This window comes from Micromesistius poutassou (assembly GCF_964030765.1).
Source record: "Micromesistius poutassou genome assembly, chromosome: 17".
NCBI classification, from domain to species: Eukaryota; Metazoa; Chordata; class Actinopteri; order Gadiformes; family Gadidae; genus Micromesistius; species Micromesistius poutassou.
The window spans coordinates 3,396,706-3,412,904 of record NC_140287.1 but is presented as its reverse complement, the minus strand read 5'-3'; the positions used below and the strand labels follow the sequence as shown (position 1 = coordinate 3,412,904).

The window sequence follows — 16,199 nt, the reverse complement described above, 5'->3', positions numbered from 1 at the left end:
GAGAGAGAGAGAGAGAGAGAGAAAGAGAGAGAGAGAGAGAGAGAGAGAGAGAGAGAGGGAGTGGTGGGGGGGGGGGATGACTTCATGCCCTGCAGACAAACCCAGAAACGCAAACCCCAAGCTCAGATCAGCGGCTGAAGCTGCGCGGAGCTCGGTCTGCATGACGGTCTGTCCTCGAGGGATGGCAGCAGGCTAACTCGGGGACAGTGACGACATCCGCGATGAATCCCGAGTGCGATCTGACCGTCAAGCGGACTGCACGGACTGCGGGCAAAAAAGTGGATGATTGGAGCCAGAGGAGCAAAGTGCACTGAGTTTGCACGCAGGGCAGTCGCGAGAGAGGAAGCCTTTTTTTCCGGAGAACTTCGGTTCCATGACATAGGCGGGCACAGCTCCGTGCGTTCTCCAGAACCACACCATAATGCGGCGGTATTATGGTTATATCCGAGGGCATTCCCCATTGATCATCTTATTTTTAGTGACTTTACGCTGCCCACCTGTACGGTTGCATCCACAGTGTTTGGATTTTAAACCTCCCTTTCGACCGCAACAAGAGCTCCAGTTTTGCTCAACGTACAAGGACTTTGGCTGCTGTAACTATGAGAAAGACCAAGACCTCCTGACCAAGTTCTACCGGATAATGGGAAACTTTGATTACCATGGCTACGCTAACTGCGCCAGCTATGTCCAGGAGTTGCTCTGCCAGGTAGGCATGCATGGGCAAAGGTCGTATCCCTGTCCACTGTCCACTTTAAGGGCCCAGTGTTAAAGAAATCATGTTCTCAGCTCTACACCAACAACAAGTCAATATTCAATATAATTGAGGCCATGCATTAAAGCTAATGCTTGTCCTCATTCCTCCCATGCCACGTCCCAACCTTCTCCTATTCTGTTTTCTATTCTAAAACGATCCTTTAGGAATGTTCACCATATGCTGCACACCTCTTCGACGCGGAGGACGCCAGCACTCCCGTCCGCACCATCCCAGGGCTTTGCCCGGACTACTGTGCACAGTTCTGGAAGAAATGCGGCTCCACTTTCGACTTCATCTCCGACGACCCCCACCTGGCCAAAGTAAAGGCGGACCAGGCCCTCCTGTGCCAGTACCTGCAGCTGGGCGACGGGGACTACTGCTACCCACATATCCTGAGCAACCCCCAGCTGAGTCAGAACCTGGGCCGCGTGCAGTCTGACGGGGAGGGCTGCCTCCACCTGTGTCTGGAAGAGGTGGCCAACGGCCTGCGCAACCCGCTGGCCATGGTGCACGCCAACGACGGCACGCACCGCTTCTTTGTGGCCGAGCAGCTGGGCCTGGTGTGGACCTACCTCCCCGACCGGTCCAGGCTGGAGGTGCCCTTCCTGAACATCACCAAGGCCGTGCTCACGTCCTCGTGGGAAGGGGACGAGAGGGGCTTCCTGGGCCTGACCTTTCACCCCAAGTACAGGTTCAACGGGAAGCTGTACGTGTACTACTCGGTGGAGGTGGGCTTCGACGAGAGGATCCGCATCAGTGAGTTCCGCGTGTCGTCCCACGACATGAACCTGGTGGACCATGGCTCGGAGAGGTAAGGGAGGGAGGGGTGTGTTGGGGTGACCAGTGTATTTCATCTGACTGATTTCCCTTGCAGAAAACCATTGTGTTAAAGCTGCAATCAGCAATAATGCCTCGGCCCGCTTTGTTTTGATTTAGTTTGAATTGATTCTGGTCTTGATGCGTTTGTTTGACTGCCGGCTGTCATTGAGCCAAATGCATGACCTGAAACTCAATCCAAAACAGTGTGGTTAAAACCCCAGCGGTCGAGCAAACCTGCTGATAGCATCTTTAGGTGCTACAGGGTTGATATGAAGCCATCTCCCGCAATGTGTCCAGAGTGCTGCTGGAGATTGACGAGCCCGCGTCCAATCACAACGGAGGACAGGTGCTGTTTGGGGATGACGGCTACCTGTACATATTCACCGGCGATGGGGGGATGGCCGGAGACCCCTTTGGGAAATATGGCAACGCACAGAACAAGTACGAAGTCACTCCAATGGCAGCTCTATAACCACAGTATAACGATAACAAAATGTGTTCCCAAACAGTTGGAACATTCATGGTGGTGAGAGTAAGAAAATAAGAGTAAGAGTAGAAAAAATGTATAAAAAGCTATAGAAACTACACCAGATTATTTTAATTGCGCTCCCTATGAAGTTACATTCAATTAATTAGTAAGATAAGATACTTAAATTAAAAATAAAAATAAATTGGTAATTAAAATAACATTTTGGTGGCATAAAAATACAAAAACCATAGAGAAAAATATGTCTACGTATGTTGTGGTGGAAATTCTTTGAACTGTATTGACAACACAACTCAGAATAAACGTATAGAGTTTATTGTAGTAAGAGTAGTCTCTGCAGAGAGTTCACACAACACGACAAGCATCCAAAGGTTGAAGCGTTGTATAGTGGGCCCCCAACATTTGACCCACTCCAGTGTTAGAGCAGGGAAACGTCCTGGAGGGCCCAGCTAGGGATAGATTCAGCCATCTCAGGATGTAGCTTGTGGTATTGCTGTGTCTGAATCAGCCGAGGCCGTCTCAGTTCCGCTCAAGGGCAATAAGCACGGTATAAACAGTGCAATACCTACTATAGATAACCACTAAGTGGGCACAGTGTCTTGGAAATGTCCATTGCAACGTAGTACACACACAGTAAGAGTAGTAAAATTGAAGATGCAAATACAAATCACGATCAACAGCTGAGGTAGACACGATCGACGATAAACCTTCTTCGACCTACAAATGATTGCACACATCCCCACCGTGTGCTTCTCCCAACAGGTCAGCGCTGCTGGGCAAAGTGCTCCGCATCGACGTGGACGACAACGAGAGGGGTCCCCTCTACCGCATCCCCCCGGACAACCCCTTCGCCCGGCAGCGGGACGCCCGGCCCGAGGTGTACGCGTACGGCGTGCGCAACATGTGGCGCTGCTCGGTGGACCGCGGCGACCCGCGCACGCGGCAGGGCAAAGGACGCATCTTCTGCGGAGACGTGGGCCAGAACAAGTTTGAGGAGATCGACATCATCGAGAAGGGCCGCAACTACGGCTGGAGGGCCAGGGAGGGCTTCTCCTGCTACGACAAGAAGCTGTGTGCCAACAGCTCGCTAGGTGCGTGTGCGCCGGTGGTTTTTCTGGTTGTGTGCGAAGCGATGCTTTAATGTCGGTTTGCGATTCTTTCCGTTTCAATTTCGTCGTGTTTATTATTAGGAATTTGAAAACAGGGCTCCAAAGTTTAGTCCGCTGCGGATTTGTAACTGATATGTTATTGTGTTTATATTGTCGATGAGGATTTGCAGGTTTGTGTGTGGGCTCTTGTGTGTTATTTTGTGGGTATGAAACTAGAACCCTGAGTACAATATATTGTGATGTGTGTGCGGTTCAGGTTGGTGTCCGAGCTTGAGGTCAGCACCGTCCACCTGATATGTAAACAGACATGAACAATGGACAATGTGTTGCAATGGAAACAAAACTGCAGCAGCTAAAGGTGCAAAAAGGCACTTATTAATGTATTGTTTAATTGTTGTTTCTATCATTTGTTTTCCCCACTAAGGCCGCCTGTTCATAAATTCTAGAACAGCAAGCGAAAACAGACCAAACTGTCCAATTATCTCAGATATATCTATATATTTTTAATCAATGTTATTTACAATGAATAAAAAAAATACAGATACAGCAGCAGCATATAGTAAAGATAACAACCGACTGTAATAAGAAGAACAGATTGTAATAACAGTGTAATAGTACTTTCTCCTTGTGACTCTCCCCAGACGACGTTCTTCCTATTTATGCGTACCCTCACAAGATGGGCAAGTCTGTCACTGGAGGCTACGTCTACCGCGGATGTGAATACCCCAACCTGAACGGGATATACATGTTTGGGGATTTCATGAGTGGGTAAGGTTTCAATTATCTTCTATTTTTCTTTACATTTTCAAAGATATGGATAACTTCAAAATCTTTGATTCAAAGTAGAGTTGCAGAAAAGCTATTTACTTTTTCATGAAATCCACAACCCCACCCAAGTGGCTCCCACATGCTACAGTAATAGAGAGACAGAGACAGAGACAGACTTAGAAATATGTAAATATTATGGTTGGACCGATATCTAAATTCTTGGTTTGTATAATAATCATATTTATAAAAAAGAACACACCTGCCAATACTGATGTCATTATTCAGCTGTTTGAGTATATTGTTTTTGCCTTTACAAGTGATCCAGCAATGTCCAACATCTGCCTACAATCTGTTGTATTGCCCTTGTATCACTCCTTATCACTGAAGCACAAAGCATCCAATCCCACTGATTCGGCAGTGCAAATATCCATCTGAAATGGATTACACTTTCTTCCTTTCAAAAGTTCCTACATTTGTCAGGGATGGATCTGAGCCTTTCCCCGACACTGTATCCATGACGTATGTTGCCATCAGCGCCGCCGCTCCCCCTACGCAGAGTACGCAGAGTGCGTAGGGCCCCAAGTACCTGGGGGGGGGCCCCCAAAATTAAGGTTGATAATTATTACGTTACAATTTTCAAAATATATAAATGAATTACAAACAGGTCCACCGTTGTTATTTCGCATCGGCCCCCCCCCCCCCAGCCAACAATCGAGGGCCCCCAAAAGCTTAGCAACGGCTCTGGTTGCCATGACAATTGTACTGTACCCCTGTGCAGGCGCTTGATGAGTCTGCAGGAGGACAGGAACACGGGGGGCTGGGACTACCACGAGGTGTGCATGGGCATGGGCCTGACCTGCGCATTCCCCGGGCTCATTAACAACTACCACCAGTACATCATCTCCTTCGCCGAGGACGAAGCAGGTAACAGAGCGGCCGCTCCGCCCTAATCCGCCCGGTTACTGAAGAGGTAAAGACGCTCGGCATCACTTCCTCTGTCTTCCCTCACATCAACGTCAGGGCTCGTCAGAGATTGTTTACCTCCGTGACTTGGAGGGACGGGGTAGATTGAGCTGTGAGCGGAAGGGTTTTCATCTTTATGAATTTTTCATTGAACGTTTTTTCAATCACTTGGAACACAAGGGATCCTATCTTTTCTCCCGCCCTAAAATACTATTGTTTTTTCATTTGGTGAAAGTCATATGGTGTCATTTCACGCTACGTTGTAATTCGTTTTGGCATTGCCAGCACTGCATTCCGAAACCATTTGGTTTTTCTTACAGGTTGATGTTATCTCATGAATTAGAATAAACATGAATTGGTTTTATTATGGTTGCCCTTATTTATTTTTAGATTGTGTGTTGTGTTGTCATTGTCAAATAATTTTTCATGAATGTTTGCTTGGTTGTTTTTTTTCTACCCAGGCGAGCTGTATTTCATGTCCACGGAAATCCCGAGCGCTACGGCGCGTTCGGGTGTTGTGTACAAGGTTGTGGATCCCTCTAGGTGCGTAGTGTTTTTCAGTGGCACACTCCTATCTCCTAGTATCACTGTGTAAACAATAGCAACCCATCTTTGCTTTGCTTAACGATTTCAGAGCACACATCTGTTAGTAATAACTAAGCAAGGCTGTTTGAGTCACATGACAACCATTCGAAAAGAAGATTTGTTTTGCACATTTTGCACATTTTGGTCCCGTTTGTTTTATTTAAAGGTGTGATTTTTGGAATCCTTGCCGATTTTTCGGGAATGAGTTCAGTGTGTGTACATGGAAGTTTCTGTGTCCGCATGTGGGTGCATGTGTGCATGACATACGTGCAAGAAATGTGGCAAGCGAGACACGCAGCAGCTCTGGTGGTATAAATCTCTTTCACTGACACTGAATTTGACAGCTCTCTCTCTCTCACTCTCTTTCTCCTTCTCTTTCTCTCGCTCTCTCTTTGCTTTTCTCACTCGCTGTGTCTCCCCTGTATTTGCAGAGCTTTTGAATTCAAGCCTCAGCCTACAGCATTACCCTGGTTATGCCTCCTGATTTGTTTCCCAGCCATCATCCCTAATCCTAACTATTCATGCCCCTCGGTTAAAACAAACAAACGTCAAAGCGGGAGGACTTTATTTATGCATCCACTAGATGAAGTAGGAATATATTAGAGGTCTAGGTTTCTTCTGTTTTTAAACAAACGTGGTCATTGTCTGTTTTTGTGTGTGTTTTTCTTTTTCAGACGAGCTGCCCCTGGACAGTGCCACTACGACCCCCTTCCTGTCCGAGTTAAGAGCAAGCTCGTCGAGTTCCAACCGCAGGAAAGTGAGTCCACACATATGATGCGATATGAGCCAATAACTATCCTCAGCAGCTCACCCAATGGGGGGTCATTGTGCTCTACTTTAGTTCACATCAAATTCTATATAGCTGGGTAGTCCTGCCCACTTTGTTGACGCACGGCCCCATTGACACAATTTCGGAAAGGTTTGCTGGGAAAAGGTTTGCTCGAGTTAAACGAGTAAGACTAGATTTTTCTTCTGACATTCTTCTGACATTCGCACAACACAGGGTAGGGTTCTTCATATGTGTATGGAGTAACCAGCTTTATAGGACAGGGGTCAGGAAGCTGCATGAGCAACATGCTCTTTAGCCCCTCCCCTTGGTCTTCCATGTGTCCAAAGAGATTTTTCATAAAAAATGTGAGCATTCGTCATATGGATGTCTTAATATATCTTTAAAACACTACAAGAAAAATAACAAAATTTGCATATATTTTAATAATCGTAAACAAAAGCTATTAAATACCAAATAATATTCAAAGCGCTCTCTCATAACAAACTTTCAAATCAAATTGATGGCAGTTCTCGACAAGGTGAGCATAAACACACACACACACACACACACACACACACACACACACACACACACACACACACACACACACTGAATGGCGTTGCATGAGAACTCAGGAAAAAAGATTGGCGGAAAATCAAGAGGAAACCATGAGGACCGTTTGTAAATACACCGCTTTGGCAAGCTTAAGGGGGGCGGTGGGGGGGGGGGGGGGTATGGGGGTGAATTGCTTCCCCAAGTCAAACCATTTTAGCATGTGGTCTGCTTTCCCCCCAGTGTTCTGTAGTACTCATGTATCCATGGTAGTACAACATTTATAGTCTTAGTCTCCTTGCTATAGTTCTATATAGCTTTATATAGCTGGACATTAATCCCATGCGTAAAATACGCAGTTAAACCCACAAAGGAAAAGTGTCTCTGGAATATATTGTCAGATCAAGGGAAGCCTAGTTGAAGCGTATACCTTTTTTTTTTTTATAGATTGGGAACATTTTCTTATTTCTCTTAATATGTCTTTGTTACTAACAATGCCTAAACATTGCCAAACTAGACACCACATAGTCAGCATTGATGTATAAGAACGATGTGCAGTCATTCTAGCAAGATATCCGGCTGGACGTCCCACGCTTCATAGCTGGATGGTGCAGAATGACTGCACTACAACTAGACGTCTCCTGAAAAGCTTCACTCTGTCCAGGCTAAATGGTCATGACTAATTTGCTATTAACTATCTCCAAAAATAATATATAAAAAAGATATCAATATAAATAGTAAATATTTATATTTATCTAAATAGCTCTTCTTCGGCTGTTCTTTGAACAACTGAAAGTAAGTTGTTTAAGTTGTTTTCTTTTAAGTAACGGTTGTGAATGAAGGTTTCCCACCCCTGCTATAGGATCGAGGATGTTATTTTTCACTGCTACTAATATTCTATTAAAATGACTTTGGCCTCAGGGCACAACTGACCAGGTTAATAGTAGTGATTAATAACATAACAACATTCTGAGCAGCTTATTGCAAGAAGAATCATTGTTTCTTACGGGAAATGCAGTCTTTTTAGCGCAAGAAACCCTCCCCATTCTTATCCTTAAAGAGCCTTCTTATCTCCCTGCCCTGCAGCCCTCACGGGCCTGGAGCTCCCGGGCCACGGCCAGGCTGAGCTCGACCCCGGCATAGACTGGCTCCAGGAGCTCATCGACGACCTGGGACAGCCAGAACTCACCACGCCCACCACCACCACCACCACCGCCGCCGCCACGTCCACCCGTCCGCCCAGGCCCAACAAGCGGAAAGGCCGTCGCAGGAAGGCCAAGCACCGGGCGGCGACGGCGCCCCCGCCCCCGCCCCCGCTCCCGGCCGACGGGGCGGTGAGGCTGGCGGGGGACGGGCACGAGCTGGGCGACCGCGGCCGCGTGGAGGTCTACGCCGGCGGCGAGTGGGGCACGGTGTGCGACGACCTGTGGACGGGCAGGAACGCCGAGGTGGTGTGCCGACAGCTGGGCTTCCGCGACGCCCTGAAGGCGGCCAAGCACTCGGAGTTCGGCCAGGGCTGGAGCCTGCGCATACTGCTGGACGACGTGCAGTGCACCGGCACGGAGGCCAGCCTGCTGGACTGCAGGCACGCAGGGCTGGGGGCGCACAACTGTGACCACCACGAGGACGCCGGCGTGGTGTGCGGGAACCCGGTCGAATCGGGGCTGTAGAGGACGCTGGGACACGATGACGTGTGGAGATGATGTGCGGTTTGAAGCGTGGGGGGCATGAGGTGTTATGAATCTGTTGCGGGAGAGTCGAGTTTGAGGCACTGCGGAGTGGAGTGGAGTTGAAGGGACGCTGAGGTGCCGAGGTTGAGGATCTGTTTTGGGAGTGTATGAGGTACGTTTGAGGTACCATGGAGTGAAGTAAGGTAGAAGGTACTATGTAGTGTAGTAGAGTATTAGGTACAATGGAATGTAGTAGAGTTTGAGGTACTGTTTAGTGTAGTAGAGTTTGAGGTACTATGGAGTGTAGAAGAGTTGAAGGTACTACGGAGTGTGGTAGGCTTCCTGGTACTATGAATTTGTTGTGGAAGTGGAGAGTTTACGGTACTTTGTGTAAGTGTACTTTCAACTCCTCACTACTTTTGTTGCCCTAACAAAAACCTGTGCAATTTATTTTTTATTTTAGGCCTACTTCTATAACTGAGGTAGCAGTAAATTGGGTTTCACTGCAGAAATTAAAGATTTTAACTTGTTGCATAAACCATTGCCATTGTGTCACTTGAATGTATCATTTCATGATTATATTAATTGAAGCATTGAATGTACAGTGTACAATAATTAATGTATGTACAATGGTCAACTCACATTGTTGCAGCCAACCATTTTTACCTGTAATAAATATGAGTCATCACTCTTCATTTACAGAGCTTTGAACTATTGCTCATTATTCTCTCACTGATGTATTAAATAATTAATTATTCATTCATTTGATGGTCTTCTGTAAGGAGGGACTACACGGACAGCATGGATGGTTTGAGTTGATGTATTAGGTTAGAGGTGGTTAAGTTTACTCATTAAGTTAGACATGGTGAAATGTAGTTATTAAACTGGGGATGGTTAAGTTAAGGTATTAGCAGAGCTTAAACATATTTTGGTATTAGGTTAGATATTAGGTTGTATTCTTATTGTGAAGCTTAGGGTTAAGGTTGGAAATGGTAAAGGTATTAAGTTATAGGTGGTTAAGTTTAGGCATTAGGTTACAGATACTTTTGGTTGGAGATGGTTAAGTTTAGAAATGAGGTTACAGATGTTTATGTTAAGGTATTAGGGATTATTAAGTTTAGGTATTTGGTTAGAGAAGGTTTGGTTTAGGTACTACAGATGGTTATGTTGAGGTATTAGGTAAGAGATTGTCAGGTTTAAGTATTACAGATGATAAGTTGTGGTTTTAGGTTAGAGAAGGTTAGGTTTAGGATGGTTAAATTGAGGTATGAGGTAAGAGACTGTTAGCTTCAAGTATTATAGATTGTTAGGTCAAGGTATTAGGTTAGAGAAGGTTAGGTTTAGGTACTACAGATGGTTAGATTGAGGCATAGGTTAGAAGTATGTTTTTACTTGGCCTGGGTTGTGTCATGCACACTTGCCAGCGGTGTCTCTCTCCCTATTGAAAGCAATCAAATGACTGAATTGAAAACAATTGCTTTGGCTTAATATGAATTTTAAGCCAAATTGAGAGACATATTCGTAAAAGCACACTAATAGGTTCCATAGCTCAGTGCTAAGAGCACTGGTCTTGTAAACCTGGGGTCGTGAGTTTGATCCTTGATGGGACCTGGTCATACATGGGTTTCTCCTATTGAGAGTAATGAATATGTTTGAAATAATGCAACTAGCTGTGCGGTCGAGGAAATTATAAAGCCATCAAACCATTCCTTATATTTTCCTCCTGACAAAACTGCCTTAATTCTGTTTAGGTTTCTTAGGATTATAGTCATTTGTATGCAAAACATCAAATCACAGGAACTGATGCCAAGCTACAACTCCAGAATGCCCAAACGATATAGCTGACATTTAGCTGACATTGAGGCATTTAATTGAAAGATTTAGTGAAAAATACAATAAAATGATCGATATCAAATACTTTGAAAGGGCCACAGTAATTCGACATGAAAAAAGACATAACCACATAAATCTTTATTAGGCTACAATAATGATAATTAAAAATGTTAATTACGTGTTACTAACCCTTTTGGAAAGCTGTCTAATAATGCACAATCATGCTGAACCTGCGTGATGAGATGAATATTTGTGATGTTTGGCAGTGTTTGATTTTGACAACATAACGTTTTGTACTCCTGCTCGTTATCTTAAAATGTTAATAATTTTAATAATTTTAATTGGACCGGCACTTTAGGCAGTATGGGAAACTAAACTAAACTATGGCATATGAGATATATATATATATATATATATATATATATATATATATATATATATATATATATATGACAAATGTCAACATATCAACATAATATTTTATTAATGAGTTCACTCATGTAAGTAACATTCATTTGCATCTCTATAACCATACTGCAGCTTTTTTTTCACGAATTGAATCAAATGACTGTGGTAGATGGACGTCTAGATTTGAGCAATATGTGCTCTGCACCGCCGCTAGGTGGCGTTGATGTTGCAGCCGCCTGGTTGTGTTGGTTCCGTGCAGCCGATCATGTGTATACCGTAGGCTTATATTATGATGGGTGGCCTGGAAGAATATACTAACGATGTGAAATGACCCATTCACAGTATACGATTCCTTTCTTCAAGGAAGGCTTAAAAAATAAATAAAAAAAACACTGTACACACGACTACATAGACAAATAGAATAAGGTTGATAAAAGGACAGTATTTTAATTTCAAGTTTTTTTTTTCTAACAGAGAAAAAAGTACCAAAAGAAACAATGATCAAACTCTTTAAAAACAAGTCAGCAGAGCAGCTTTTTTCGCCCTGCTCAGCAGACCTACATCGGAACGCAACTTTTCCTGAAACATATTTGTTAGGTAATAGCCCTGCACATGTTGGCTAACTTCCTCTTCCTAGTTGTCCCTTAGCAAATGTTTCAGGAGAAGGAGAAGTACTCCAGCACATCGTTCGCTGGCACATGTGACTAAACAATGCAACAGGACCACTTTATTGAGTTGGTTGAATGCGTTTTCTAGAAGTAAAACAGAAGTCAATGTCACCAAGGAGTTTAGAAAATCTGATCTGCTCTGTCACAAATAATACTAATCTTGCCATTTTTGGCAGCTTCACAGGGGAAACCATGACACAATCCAGAAGAAATACATTGGCTTTAACTAGTCAAAGTACATCTCTGAACAGAACGTTCTTCTAACTAGAGGCTCAGAATTGTCCTAAAGTCAGGCATTACCTCAGAACCGTGAGGCAGTATTAACTGTGTTCCGGGCAAGGATCCTGGCATCTTTCACTTTGGACATATATGAGGACACATATTTTTATTTGTTCAAAGACGGCAAAGACAACATTCTCCATTTGCTCACCACACAAACAAATGAAACAAATAAAAACGGCATTCCTTAATTGACTTAATCAGTCAATCAGTATTCCTGCTATGCTTGGCTCAATACCTATATAAAGTCGCCCAGCAAAAGTATAAAAACAAAACCAAAGATAAAAATAAAAATAAAACACAATTCTACAAACGTAGTTTGGCACTTGTGGTCTTTGATCCAGAGCAGATTGGGTAAATTGTCACTTGCCCTACTCATTTGTGTGCATGTGTGTGGATGTCATGCCTCCATAGGTCCCATGATTTATGTATGGTTGCATTAACAGCAGCTTACCAACCCATAGCAGCGATGGGAAGGCTGTGGCACATTGCCATGACACTGACCATCGTGGCCCCTTAAGACGTGTGTGTGTGTGTGTGTGTGTGTGTGTGTGTGTGTGTGTGTGTGTGTGTGTGTGTGTGTGTGTGTGTGTGTGTGTGTGTAACGTAAAATGACCCGTCTGATATGTGTAATATTTAAGTCCTATGTCTGTGTGCTCTTACATGTTCTGTGCCGGTGTGCAAGAGTGTGTGACGTTGGACGAGGTTGTGTGTGTTTTGTGTGCATGGGAGAGATTTAACAGTTGAGTATGGGTCTGTTTCTGTCCGTTCTGAAGGGGAACATGGAGCTTTCGGACTCGCTCTTCCCTCGGTGAGGCGTGAGTGTGGCAACAGCCTGGAAGATAGCAAGGAAAATGCAATCAAGCACTCACGCACAAAGACACTGACACCAAAATGTTTCTTACATAGTCACAGACTGAATCAAAAACACATGTTGAAGCTTCAAAATTGCTAATTTCCATAAACACACATACAAACCTTTCTGATGGTAGTCCAGTCCTCCAAAATGTCCAGGTCAGGGAGCATGTAGACTATATATGGACGTGGGCATAGTTAGGGACAACAACTTATTCATAACTATATATAGTCAAAATCATGGAGTCAAAATGTGTTATACCTGCATATTGGGAGTCCTACCTTGACATTTAACATAAATTCAACAACAAAAATCCCACAATAGTAACATACAGGAGCAGGCTTGTGTGAAAAGGACAAGAAGCGTCTATTTTTACTACACACGCACATAGCCATGGCGTTTCTAAGTATTAGAAGGATATCTGAGACCACAGAAGGCCGTCTTCTCTTCTTGTCAGGGCTTAAAGCATCTCTCCTTTTCCTCCGGCCTGAGACCTCATCACTCCACAGCTCTGGAGAAGACAAAATGAATGCATAAATATCTGGTGATAATAACCAAATCATATTATATTCAATTGCATTTTAATTCATGCTTTGCTGCTTCTTCGTATATGTATTTTCCTTGATCTCCCATCAGGGATTGATAAAGTATGTAGTAATGTGTGTGTGCGTGTGCGCGTGTGCGTGTGTACCTGATGTGATGTCTATGCTGTGTTTGTCCTCCTCGAGCCTTCTGATCTTCTCCTCCAGTTCACTCTGCACAGAGTCAAAGAGCAGCAGCTTCTCGCTCTGTTCACACACACACACACACACACACACACACACACACACACACACACACACACACACACACAGATCATGAACAATATGAGATCTGCAGAAGTTTGAGGATGGAGACCTCAGACTTTAATGAATGAAAGGACTCTATAATCATTACACTGTATTAAAGTGTATTTCATATAGTGTATGAAAGCAAGGGTAGGCAATTTATTTTAGAAGCAGTTTTTGTCAACAATAGGATTTGCTGTAAACATTGAAAATAAATGTCATTTTTATTATTATCATCATTCATATTTCTCTTAGTCATGGATATGTACGGGCTGTCCTCTGTCTTGTCCTCTGTGATGCAAGACAGAGGACAGCTAAGGATAGATTAAAGCAGTGTTCAAATGTGCGTGTGCGTGTGCGTGTGTGTGTGTGTGTCGCACCTCCCAGTGCTGACACGCTGCTTGGATCTCACACTCGTATTTGTTCTTGACAGAATCCAGGCACAGCTCCCTGTAGACACCTGAAAAAACAACGACCCAGTGAGAGAAACAAAGACAGAAAGAGAGGAAGATGGAATGCAAATTGAGCCTATGCTGTGTCAAATGTATTGCCTTGATACTAATGCCTTGATACTGTTGTTTCCGTGTGTGTGTGTGTGCGTGTGTGCGTGTGTGTGTGTGTGTGTGTGTGTGTGTGTGTGTGTGTGTGTGTGTGTGTGTGTGTGTGTGTGTGTGTGTGTGTGTGTTTACCTGCCACTTTGGTGCGGACCTGCATGCTCTCCAGCAGGCCGGCCAGGGGGTCCAGGTAGTCTACTGCCCGACCAGCCTCCACCTCTGAAAGCTTACAGTTCACCTGGCTCACCCGCTCACGGTACAGCCTACACACACACACACACACACACACACACACACACACACACACACACACACACACACACACACACACACACACACACACACACACACTCAAGTCATCTGCCTTTGCAGGTGTAGATGCATTATCTATATAATATGAAAAAGATGATGGGCTGACCTTGATGGTGACAGGGTGGTGTGAGGTTGATTCATAGAACTATACAACTACAACAAGTCTAGTGTCTGGGGACTTACTGGTCTTTGAGGTCGGTGAACTGCTTCTCTAAAGTGGACATTTCATCCAGACACTCCATCCTCCTCCTCTCACAGTCCTCCTCATCCATTTCTGACACACAAAAAAACAAACAAGGAATGAACACACCCACAGTGCTGTGTGCATCTCACTATCCAGTAATAATGTACTGTTTAATGATCAGGATCAATGGCATAAGTTATCGCCCATAATATTAATAATAACCCAAACAAGTATAGGCTATTAACAGGTAATAATAAAACCTGAGTATTCAACTAGGCCGAGTCATGAAGAGGTAATGATGACCCCCTCTCACCGGAACTGTCGCCGTCCTCCTCCGACACAGAGGAGGTGTCAGAGTCCTCCTCCTCAGAGGTGGAGGCGTCTTGCTCCTGGTCATCAGCGTCCATCTCCTCCGCCATGTTCTCCTTCTTGTCTCGGTCCCGGTGCACTGGCATGGTGACGGCGGAATGGACTCTGGACTGCAGACAGCGGGAAGCGCCAAGGAGTTAATAACAGGGAGGCACTTTTTAGGCTCTGGTGTTGAACGCAGGACACATAGGATGGGCCTAATTGGGAGAAAAACGTGTTACCCTGCATGTATTATTGTTACTACATGCTACTACAAAATCCAGACAACAGATTTCAGGCCTTATTGAGGGATGGGGACGTTCCTTCAAACTATCCTGCTGACTATCATCTCCAACTAAACATTAAGCAATGTTTTTTTTAGCAATGCATTGTATATGTGTTTGTTTGAGAAGACACAGAATTAAATCACGTAATAATTAACCCTTATTACATTTGTTATAGCCTACATTACCCACCATCTGTGAAAATTAAACCCCGGTGAATGGGGATAGTATTTCTTCCCTTCTGATGTTAAAGTTAAAACGGTGAGATCCCTCATCAAACATAATCATCGATTGTTGTTGCACAATGATCGAGCATTACCAAATTTGAAAACAGAATAGATTAACCTATTATCATCATGAGGCACAACATGCAGTGTTGAATTGAGACGTAGAGGGAACAGAGTAAGATAAAATACATTAGTATAAATATAATGGGAGCACAAAAAATCCCATCTCAATTAACGTTATTACAGACAATTTAAAACTACTTTAGTCCATATCATTCATAGATTTTCTAACGTGAGGTTATTAATTGAAATACGTTAAAATAGGTTTTTCAAGTTTGGCGATGTATTGCAATATAACATGTTTTACATATTTCTGTCCCATGTCTCATTTTTATAGTTGTGTACACAAAACAGATAACGAAATATATAAATAAACAAGACAATACGATCACTATGATACTCTGAAGATAAATAACGGATTCCAGAGATTGCTTGGAAGGCGTCTTGACTTACATGTTATGTTGAACGATCGTTGGAGTTTAGGAAAGCATAAACAATATTCCTTTGAATTCGATTCTACAAATAGGTTTCAAAACCACTCGTGTAGCAAGCTGTGCTAAAATGCTAAAAACAAATCTCCACCGCGCTTGGACGTGTTAGTGGTAGTTGTAGTTCTGGGAGACGTAGTTCTGGACGTTGTGAGTCGGTTCTAACACAAAATAAACTACTCTACCCAGACACCCACAATACCGCTAGAACTGGAGCAGAAGACCGAGCGGTCGATCCAAATGCGTGTAGCCCCTTTAAGATTAAAATGCTATTTTAAACCTCTATGTTGTATGACGACTTTGAACAATCCTTAATACGCTTCGGTCCACACAAATCATAACAGTGTGCGTTATTTGCATTATTATTATTGATTATTATTAAGTGACGTTCGTTG

The 16,199-nt window shown here is 43.9% G+C and overlaps 2 protein-coding genes across 3 annotated transcripts; one reads left to right on the top strand and one right to left on the bottom strand.

Moving 5' to 3' along the window:
• The first annotated feature begins 162 nt into the window (after positions 1-162).
• On the top strand, positions 163-9,233 carry hhipl1 (HHIP-like 1). Its single transcript, XM_084482491.1, has 9 exons — positions 163-706; positions 919-1,565; positions 1,871-2,014; positions 2,823-3,151; positions 3,811-3,937; positions 4,716-4,861; positions 5,362-5,443; positions 6,160-6,242; positions 7,893-9,233. Exons 1-9 carry the CDS (start codon positions 422-424, stop codon positions 8,474-8,476), a joined length of 2,427 nt encoding a protein of 808 aa, XP_084338617.1. The 5' UTR covers positions 163-421; the 3' UTR covers positions 8,477-9,233.
• A 1,906-nt stretch (positions 9,234-11,139) lies between these two features.
• brms1la (BRMS1 like transcriptional repressor a) lies at positions 11,140-15,883 on the bottom strand. Of its 2 annotated transcripts, none has more exons than XM_084482494.1 (9): positions 15,770-15,883; positions 14,711-14,931; positions 14,397-14,487; positions 14,037-14,164; positions 13,728-13,807; positions 13,212-13,308; positions 12,942-13,031; positions 12,643-12,707; positions 11,140-12,499 (listed from the first exon to the last, which is right to left on the bottom strand). In XM_084482494.1, the coding sequence occupies exons 2-9, from the start codon at positions 14,850-14,852 to the stop codon at positions 12,401-12,403; spliced, it is 792 nt and encodes a 263-aa protein (XP_084338620.1). In that variant the 5' UTR covers positions 14,853-14,931; positions 15,770-15,883; the 3' UTR covers positions 11,140-12,400. The 2 variants fall into 2 exon arrangements, with proteins under 2 accessions (XP_084338620.1, XP_084338619.1); XM_084482493.1 differs by having other exon boundaries at positions 14,711-14,876.
• Between the last annotated feature and the right edge of the window lie 316 nt (positions 15,884-16,199).

Coding starts and splice junctions, on each gene's coding strand:
- hhipl1 (XM_084482491.1), top strand. CDS start 422: ATGCGGCGGTATTATGGTTATATCCGAGGGCATTCCCCATTGATCATC. Junction 3,152..3,810: donor GTGTGCCAACAGCTCGCTAG/GTGCGTGTGCGC, acceptor GACTCTCCCCAG/ACGACGTTCTTCCTATTTAT. Junction 4,862..5,361: donor CTTCGCCGAGGACGAAGCAG/GTAACAGAGCGG, acceptor TTTTCTACCCAG/GCGAGCTGTATTTCATGTCC.
- brms1la (XM_084482494.1), bottom strand. CDS start 14,852: ATGCCAGTGCACCGGGACCGAGACAAGAAGGAGAACATGGCGGAGGAG. Junction 13,808..14,036: donor GGTCCGCACCAAAGTGGCAG/GTAAACACACAC, acceptor TTGTTTTTTCAG/GTGTCTACAGGGAGCTGTGC. Junction 13,309..13,727: donor CAGCGTGTCAGCACTGGGAG/GTGCGACACACA, acceptor GTGTGTGAACAG/AGCGAGAAGCTGCTGCTCTT.